A 9,737-nucleotide genomic window follows, 5' to 3' on the forward strand; every position below is an offset into this window, starting at 1 on the left:
AATTCATTTACCAAAACACCTAAAACTTTTATTTTACCGGGGTGGGGGGATTGCTCAATTTCCTAAGGTGTTTTTTTTTTTTTTTTAATCAGTATATTTTGAAGTGGTTTTTGTTTTGTTTCTTTTGGTTTTGGTTTGGCTTTTGAGATGGGGGTCTCACTATGTAGTTAAGGCTGGCCTTGAACTCATTATGTAGCCCAGGCTGACCTTGAACTCATTATGTAGCCCAGGCTGGCCTTGAATTTGCAGAGATCCTCCTGCCTCAGCCTCCAAGTGCTGGAATTACATTCATGTGCCACAATACCCAGCTTATCAGTATATGTTTGAGACATACAGTAATTACATTCATCTTGATGAATTAGTACATATACATAATTGCATCTTGATCCTTTTTATCCCCCACCCATCCAGTCCCAATTTTCTCTCTGTCCAACAACATAGTTTTGTAATGCATTGTCACTTAATTTATACCCATGGAATGAAAGAATGTTTTTTAAGTTAAAAGGCAAAAATTACTGCTGGGCTAGGTGGCACATACTTGTAATCCAAGCTACTCAGGAAGGCTGAAGCAAAAGGATTGCAGGTTTTTTGATTTTTGCTTTTGGCTTTTTTTTTTTTTAAAGGCAGGGTCTTGCTTTGTATTTCATGCTGGCCCTGAACTCACTATGTAGCCTAGGCTAGCCTCTGACTCAAGGTGATGCTCCTGCCTCAACCTCCCAAGTCCTGGAATTACAGGCGTGCACCACACCCAGCTAAGATTCCAAGTTTAAGGCTAGTCTGGGCAATTTAGCAAGACACTATGTGAAAACAAAAAAATAAAAAATAAAAAGGATTGGTGATGTAGCTTATTGGCAGAGTCCTTAACTTGCCTAGCTTGTATGAAGTGAATGAAACCTGCCTTCAGTCAGAAGGAAATGATGAGATGGGAGGGGAGGAATCTCAAGTAATGGAATTAAATAATTCTTGCATTATGGCACAACTGCCTTCATTAGTACAAATAATCATGAGCCGTTTCTGTTGCAAACTTTGTCCTTCAGTGAAGTAGGTAAAACTGCATTCCTGGGACCTAGTGTATATTGTTGTTTGCTCTTTGATTTGCTTGTTACTCTGGCACTATTTTACCTTCCCAGATATCTCTCACCCTGGTATCTTGATCCCAAAAGCTGTTTTCTCCCCTCTCAGTGGCATAAACTCATTAGTAATGAGAGACTTAAACGTTTGATAGAAATGGGTACATGTCATTACAATAGTTGTCCTTTATGTAAAGATCAGAATACTCTTACAGTTGTGTGTTAAACACTTTTTATTATTTATAAGCTATGTTTAATAACGTTTTTAGGGAATTTGATTTATTCTGTAGTGAGAATTTAATTAGCATCATGTAGACTCATCCTCCTTTTGCTTTACCATTTTTTTGTTTATTTTCCCAGGTTACCAAAGTGACCCAGGTAGATGGAAACAGTCCGGTCAGGTTTTCCACAGAGACCACTTTCCTAGTGGATAAGTATGAAATCCTGTAATACCAAGAAGAAAGAACCGAAAAGGAAAAATTTCAAATTAATAGAAAAGCCAAAAATGGCTGAAGAGTTTTTCCAAATTTACAAGCCATTGGAGACCCTTTTTTTTTTTCTGATACAATGCACATCTTCTGTGCAAGGACCCTCAACTCATCCCTAGTGTTTCAGTGTCACAGAGACATTCTTTGACAGAGAAATGACACAAACATAAAGGGAAAGGCTGCTCATTTCTTTGGCAGATTTTACTGGCTAGCAGGAAAGCAAGCTCTCCAGAGAATGCCCCCAGTAAACACCTCCTCTGCCTTTGCCTAAATTGCTCCTTTATTTTAATCCCCAAATACAATTATATTTCATACTTTGTTTTTAAAGTTTTTTTTCTGTAGATTTTAATCTTTCATACATCTTTGTTTCCTTTCCATACATTCAATCAAGCACTGGGATCATCTGTATATAGGCATTGTGTTTGACCTCCTGGAACAAGATCATCTAAGCTGTTCTTGATTTTTGGACAATATAGGTGAACTGTTTAAGGGGTCTGGAGTATAGAAGTTAAAAGATAAAATTGACTCTTGTTTCTTCATGTCCATTCATCCCTCCATTACTTTGCCAAGCCTTTCTCCTTTTAAGGTCTGTCCTTGCAGTAGCACTGTTGAGTACTTAAAGTTTTGTGAGTCCCATTTGTGTTGTAATTAAGGAGAAACAGCTTTCAAATGAATTTGGTCCATCTTCAGGATGTCTAGGCAAAGAATGGTTATGGCCACATGGACTGTCACTTCTGTTGGTAGTGCTGTCCAGACTTTCAGTTCTCCACATTTTGGGTGCTTGAGCTGAAACATAAATAATAGCCCAGTTTTGTGTCTGTTCACATTCCTTAGGCTCTCCATCTCCCTCTCCTAGCCACTCTTTTCATCAGCCCTTCCTTTCTAGCAGAAACACAGTTAGGATTTTGGAGGCCATGGGTCAGTGAGTGTTTTTGCCAGTCCTATCCTTAACCTTCCTAACGTCAAGTCCCTCCTGAATTATCAAGGAAAATCCATTTCCCCTGCTAGAGTTTTAGCATTTCAGCAGGTCCTTATTATATTGGTTATGTAGGAATACCCATTTCCTTATAATCAACGCAGCATTTTCCACCAGCCTGTCTGTCTATCTCTGAGATCCCTGGTTTTCAAATCCCTGAGCCTTTTGGGTGACATTATGGTGTCATCATTTCTCAGCTCCATATCATCTGTTACTTTTGGTGTGTGGAGAACAACATCACCAACCTTGGCTTTGGCTTTTAACCCAGTATTGCACTCAGTAGGATATGTGATTAGTTGCCAAGAGGCTACAGGCCTGGGCTGTGGGAAGAAATAACGACTGGATGGCCTCCTGCATTTACAGCTGGTTGGTGAGCAGCACTTCCATTTGGAACATCTGGCCCTGCCTGCAGAGTGTACCGCACTTGACATAGATCAGCCACAAATGGCCATAGCTGGAATTGCTTTCCAAAGAAATTTTTGGCCTTTCCCTTTCCCTAACTGTATCAGGGAAGAATACTGATCTCTAGCTTGGTTTCCACATGAAATTTTTCTGAGGAAGGGGGCTAGGACAAGAAGTCTGCCATGTAGTTAAGTAGGCAAGAAATCTTATTAATCCAGTTTTGAGAGTTGCTTGTTCATATATGATTTTTAAAAAGTCAAATTTAATTTCACAAAGCCTTTTTTTTCTGAAATTACTTTTGGGATAATATTTAAATGAAAGACATTTTGTAACCCTGTAAAATATGTAGGGAATATAACATTCCATTGTACACAAAGAAGGAAAATTCTTTAATCAAATAAAGAGTATTATAAAATGAAATATTCACTGAATTCTTGACTTACACTTTGGTGTCTACTCACTGATTTGGGATATATGATCTAAAATGGATTTTTTTTTTTAAGAGAAAATAATTTGTCCAAGATCCAAGAGTATTCATTTCCCTTCCTGCATTATAGGTTATATGCCTCTTCGTATATTTTCTGCCTTTACACATACACATGCTCACGCTCGTGACAATGTGGCTTTTGAATTAAATGTCACAGATTTCAGGGGTATTAGAGTCTTAATTTTATAAGGGGCAGACATAGAGTAAAAAATGGAAGTGTTGGGCTGGGGATTTAGCTCAGTGGTTCAGTGGCCTGCCTTGCAAGTGCAAGAACCCGAATTCAATCCCTGGTACCAAAAAAACAAAAATGGAAGTGTTGCCAGGGATTTACCTTAGTGGTTCCGCCACCTGCCTTGCAAACGCAAGGTCCCAGGTTCAATCCCCGGTACCAAAAAAAAAAAAAAAATGAAGCGTCATCTTTGTACCAGGGATCAAATGAAGGTCCTTGTGCTTGCAAGGCAAGCACAGTGCCACGGACCTAAATCCCTGGCCCAAGCATCAACTTTAAAGAATAACCTTAAGTAGTATCTTGGGGCCTTCCTCCCATCTGACATGGTGATAAGCCAGGGAGGGATTATGAGTGCCTTGAGAATTGTTGGTAATTCCCTCAGAAAAGACTTTTGAGACAGGATCTTGCCATGTAGTTCGGGCTGGTCTTGAACTCACTATGTAGCTCAGGCTGGCCTCTAACTTGCAGTGATGTCCTGCCTTAGCCTTCCAAGTTCTGGGATTACAGTTATGCACCACCACACCCAGGGGAAAAGACTCCCCCCCACACCCGCTTTAGTACTGGGGGTCAAATTCAGGACCTTGTGCTTGTGAGGCAGGCACGGTGCCACTGAGCTAAATCCTCAGCCTTTCCTTAACTTTAGAAAAGCTATTAAATGTCAGCAAGTTGTTTGGAAGGCAGATTCTCCCTATTGAATAAATGTCTAGAGTCAAAAAACATTAGTGGTAAAGGCCAAGGTTTTGGTTTTGGTTTTGGTTTCCCTTAATGAAATGGAATAATATCTGATGTAATGATGCAAAGTGTGGCTTGCCTCGTTGAAGGTGTAACCTTACTCTTAACAACACCAAAGTTGTGCCACATCCCTTAACTGTCTGGTAATCCCTCCCTGGCATCAAATGGACTTTCTGTTGCTGACTTGTGAGGGAGAGTAGCAAAATAATTATGTCTGACCAAGCATTTGTTTAAAGAAGGCTTGTTCAGCCTCTGAGTGAATCTCACATAGAGGTAGCGGGATTAACTAGCAACCTCTAGACAGGTGTTCCTTTTTAAAAAGATCAGCCATTTGGGCCAGGGATTTAGTTCAGTGACACTGCCCCTTCCTTGCAAGCCTAAGGTCCTGAGTTCGATCCCTGGTACTGAAGGGGGAAAAAAAAAAAGCAAACATTTATTTAGCAGCTGCAAGCCCCAAATCTCAACCTGTGCATTTTTTACAATCAAAACTGCCTTCCAGTTAATTTAAGTTTGGATCTGAGTGATTTCCAGGGTTGACGCAGGATAGTCTTACTAGGTTCATACCTAGCAGGGTTATTTTTAAGGTGATGGGAGAAGTTTTCACCAAAAATAAATCTAGAGGGCTGGGTATTTAGCTCAGTGGTTCTGCTGCCTGCCTCGCAAGCACAAGGACCTGAATTCAATCCCCAATACAAAAAAAAAAAAAAAAAAAAAAAAAAAAAAAAAAATCTAGGGCGGGATGTTGCAGAGTGGTGCTGCACCTGCCTGGCAAGGGGAAGGTCCTGAGTTCAGTCCCTATATATGTGTAACTAGAAGCAGTATCTACTTATGAAGTCTTTTTCTAAGCTAAACAATTGTTAACTACAGTTAGTAACCTGAGGCTGGAGAATGGGCTTGAAGAAACAATTCCTTTTATAGTTCACATCTAAACAGGACCTTCCAGTCCCTCCTTTTGCTCTCTTTGGTAAATACATGTATAGCTCTAGAGCTTGGAACTCCCATTAGAGATGTAGGTCTGTTGCTGTACATTGCTGTTATCCAAGGGCAGAAGCATCTCTATCAGTGTGTCTTACATTTCACCTTGATTGATACAAGGCCAGCCTTTTCCAAACTGAGACTACCTTAATGGAAATGCCTTTTGTACATAGGGGAGGGGGCTTGCAGAGGGAATGAGATAAAAAAAATTTCAACACTCAAAACCCAAAAGCTAGTACCATAGCAACTTAAAAGCATCAACTCAGGAATCAAACTTTAAAGAAACAAAAAATGTCTAGCTCTCCTAGCTGGGCTGTTTTCCCTCTAGAAGTTTAAGTCACCCTCTCATCCACCAAAAGAAAAGTTTCTTACTGGGTGGGGTAGAGACTGGTTAGCATGGTAGGTAGTACGTGCACACGCTGAACAGCACACTACCACTGAGCTGTATTCCCAGCCCTGGATGATTTTTCTCTTCAGCCCATAGGAAATTCCTGAGCCACAGAGGTAGACAGCCAGTTTTTCTTACCCAAATTTCCCACTTAGATGTGCTAGATTTGGTGGAAGTGTGGATTGTGCAATTTTTCTAAGACAAGCTGAGAAAAGAGCTGCTGCTTTGCAGCTGCTGAGGCAGTTTGAGCTTTTCCCCAAGTAGGATGCAGCGAGGAGTTCCCTGGCATCATTGCTGTCACCACGCCTACGTTAATGATGCCTGAGTTCAGGATCCAAAGAGGTTAGAAAGGGATAACTTTCTGGGAGGGGCTATCTACAGGGTCTGGGAGGGGCTATCTACAGGGGCTGCTGGCCGTATGAGCAATAGTCATCTCTTTCGGATCTAAAGGGAGTACAATTTGAGAGGAGGGAGAGTGAGAAATGTGCCAAGGCAAAGATGGGAGCAGTGTGGAAATCCACTCCTGACATTCATAGCCAAGTGCAGAGGGCCTTGAAAAAAAATCCACCCTTCCTTCCACACCCAGCCTTTGCCCTCTCCTGCTGCTTTCATTTCGGAAAGTCTGAAGCATGCCTGGAGAGCTGTTTTCTGCTTTCTTCTCCTCTCTTCCTCCCCCCTTCCTGAGCTCCCAGCTGCTCGACCTCTTGCGTAACTGTGAGAGAGCACTGGGTTTTTTGATGGGCTCCAGATGTAGAGTAGGATGAGGGTGGAGGGATGGGGTGGTAGGTCTTTAGTCCCCTGAGTGTTCTAACTGTGGGAACACAGAGACCTGACACAGCAGGAGAGGACACATTGCACAGAACCTTCTTCGTGAGGTCTCTGAGTGGGGAGATGGTGACAACAGTTAGGTGCTGTTTGAACCCTCTGCCTCAGCATCAGCTGCCTCTGTACTGGCTTGATTATTCCTTGAATTCCTCCTAAAGGGATAAAAAGAAGTAGTGAAAATTCTGAGGTACTCCAATTTGAGCCTCTCCTCAAATGCTGGGTTTTGGCATGTAAGATATAACAGTTTTGGTTCTTTTTTTTTTATACACTAGACTAAAAATTATTGTTGTGAACTGCCTCGTGAAGGTTGGCCTGAGGTTAAAATACTTATGTGAGCTTCAAGAGCTTCAAACAGTATGCAGACAGGAAGATTTAAGAGGCTTGCCCCAACACACACACACACACTCTCTCTCTCTCTCTCTCTCTCTCTCTCTCTCTCTCTCTCTCTCCCCTAGTGTTTTCTAGTATCCATGGTGTATGCTGGAGCCTGATTGTCCCACTAGCATTAACTAGACCAGGTAGCAACACCTCTTCCTCCCCTTCCTGTACTGGGGATTGAACCCAGGGCCTCATGCTTGCTAAGTAAGCTACATCCCCAGCCCCCACATCCCCCTTCTTGTCCACTGCTTGGCTGTGGTCGTCTAAGCTTGGGAATGCTCCCCTCCGGAATGCTAGCCCTGTCAATGAGTGACCAGAGCTTCCTGCAGTTCAGCCTTCTGGGTTAGAAGAGAGGGCACAAACAAGCCACTGAATCAAAACAGGACTTGTCCATCCCAAAGAGGACAGATTTTTTTTTTTTGCTTTCCAGCCCAGCTGGAATTTAGGTCAGACTTGAAGTCTTTCTGCTCCTTCCTTCAGCGAGAAGTATCTGGGGTCCCTCCAGTGTAGGTGAGGAGGTCTAGTCTAGCTGAGTTCAGCTCCCTGGGGCCTCCCAGTCAGTCTCCTGGGGCAAGAGCTGGCTTTGCAAGGTAAGGATCCACTGTCAGTGTTGGATTTCCAGGTGGAGACTGAGATAGAGAACGACTTCAACCAGACCAGGTTTCTAGGCTGCTCTTAGGTGTTCAGTGCCCCTCTTCCTTATTAACATACTCTGGACTAGTGTCTCTGTCCTGCCTTTCCACTCCCAGTCTAATCCAGCAGGTCGGCGAGGGTTCATCTAAGAGAGGCAAAACGATAACTCCACTAACTTTCCTGTGCTTAGTTTGAACGATGACACTTCCATATCTTTGTCTTGAAAGTCTGTGAAGCTTGATGTGGGTTATCAACCCCATTTACAGCTCGTCACTGTGGGGCTTGGCAAAGGGCGACAGGGAAGACTTTAGTAGATGTTCTGAGGAAATGTCGAGAGCATGTTTTAGGGGCTGCAACCAGGAGATTCGCGGGCCACCAGTGGAAGTTTCAGTACCTGGGGGGAGGAAAGTAAGGAAGGGGGAAGGACACACACACACACACACACACACACACACACACGCAAAATATGAATGAGAATACATCAAAGCCTAAGGGTGAAGGGTGGTCTAGGAGAGTCCAAGGGGAGGGCGGGAGGAGAGAGTGTGTGTGGTGGTGGACAGCCCAGCTGTACAGATGAACAAAGCGGGTGCTGTGCAGGCGAGGGGGTGGGGAGGTGCTGCTGTGGGAAAGGGTGGGTGGGAGACCTTGGGCTCCAGCTCCACAAGGGCGTCTTCTCTGCCTGGCCTGGCGGACGGGACCGGACGGGGAGGGGCGGGGACTAGCGGGAGGGAGGCGGGACTGACTCGCTCTCCTCCTACTCAGCAGGCTCCCAGGGAAAAGCAACTGTGTCCCTCCGAGCCTGAGGCCGCCGTGGCCAACCTGGGCGTAGGGACCGGTGTCCCCCTCTCCTTTAGAGGTAAGTGCGCCCACTCCCACTGCGCCTGAGGTTGCTATTCTCTGCGGGGCTGGGGCTGCACAGGGGGAAGTTCCCGGGACCTGGATGAGGTCAGCTCTGGATTAGATAGAGAATCCTGTAGGGTAGGAGAAGGACATCTCAGGTGAATGCCTACAAACCAAAGGGGCTTTTGTTGGAGTCGGCACTGCTGCTTTCCCAAGAGCTGTTTGCTTTTGCCCTCCCGAACTGCTGCCACCGCCACCGCCAGGGGGAGCCCTCGTGCTCTCTCCTCCCGGAGGGACGCTGAGCCTTTCGGGATCCAGACTCTCCCTCTGGCGCCCTGACGGCCAGGTCGCCGCCCTCCGGTTCTCCGGTGACAAGTGTGCGCGTGTCTTGTCTCTAGAGTATCCCACTGCCTCCTTTCACCCAACAGCAGGACCACAGGGAGAGGGATCCCTTAGGGTGCCTCAACTCTTGTCCCCATGCCAGCAGCCCTGATGGACAAGGAAGGGGTGCGGAGATCTGCTTGGAGGGATAGGAGTTCAGGAGAGGTGCTTGTGTGTGTCCAGGAGATGAGAAGCGCGTCTGGGGGCTCCCAGACACTCCTTCAAGGCCCCAGGCATGGGGCACCTTGGAAGAGTGACTCCCAGCCTCTGCCGCGCCTCCGCGGTCTGGATCCGAACGCCTAGCGGAGATCCCCGCAACGAGGCTGCGCCAAGTCATCGGATTCCCCGGGGACCGGGAAGTGGTGCGGGCGGCTGGGAGGGGCCACCGATCTCTGGGTTGCTGAGGCGCAGCGGACGCTTCCGCGGAGGCGGGCGTGAGCGTGGTCTTGGACCGCGCCGCTCGGCCAGGCGGGGACTCCCTGTCTCTCCTGGCACAGAACACTAGGCCACCCTGCCTCACCTGTTTGCTTCCTCCTACCTTCGCCCTCCTCCCACCTCGGCCACAGCAATCCTTTCTCACAGAGGTTCAATTACACTGTCCTAAACTCCGAGCACATCTCGAAAAGTAAACTGTACACCTCCAGGGCAGGCTGCAAAATCCGAGTGCTCACTCAAGGCTCAATAAATACTTGACCCCCTGACTCATTAGCCAATACAATTTTTCCAAATCCAAGGTACAATCACTTTTAAAAAACCGTAACACAGATGGAAAATGGCTTTGTTTTTGTCTGCTTCAGCTAGGCAGCTATCATGAGTGCCTAACTGCAAAGATCCAATTTTGCACTGTTGGTAAACACGTAACAAGTGAAGTGCTCTGTGTTTCAGACAGAGCCAAGAAGGGAAGAGTCCATACTCATCCTTGAGGTGCAGCCC

The 9,737-nt window shown here is 45.5% G+C and overlaps 2 protein-coding genes across 3 annotated transcripts in view; both read left to right on the forward strand.

The window, feature by feature from the left end:
* The window catches only part of Arcn1 (archain 1), a 30,622-nt gene extending 28,057 nt beyond the window's left edge, over nucleotides 1-2,565 (forward strand). For both annotated transcript variants that reach the window (XM_033764373.1, XM_010629331.3), the window contains exon 10: nucleotides 1,431-2,565. In XM_033764373.1, the coding sequence (XP_033620264.1) occupies nucleotides 1,431-1,520 (90 nt within the window). In that variant the 3' untranslated portion in view covers nucleotides 1,521-2,565. The remainder of the gene's footprint in view (nucleotides 1-1,430) is intronic.
* A 5,780-nt stretch (nucleotides 2,566-8,345) lies between these two features.
* Phldb1 (pleckstrin homology like domain family B member 1) overlaps nucleotides 8,346-9,737 on the forward strand; it is a 46,731-nt gene continuing 45,339 nt past the window's right edge. Inside the window, exon 1 of the mRNA XM_010629320.1 lies at nucleotides 8,346-8,439. The gene's annotated coding sequence lies outside the window, so the exon portion shown is untranslated. The remainder of the gene's footprint in view (nucleotides 8,440-9,737) is intronic.

Source organism: Fukomys damarensis, unplaced genomic scaffold (assembly GCF_012274545.1).
Source record: "Fukomys damarensis isolate Sample0158 unplaced genomic scaffold, DMR_v1.0_HiC HiC_scaffold_16, whole genome shotgun sequence".
Classification (NCBI taxonomy): domain Eukaryota; kingdom Metazoa; phylum Chordata; class Mammalia; order Rodentia; family Bathyergidae; genus Fukomys; species Fukomys damarensis.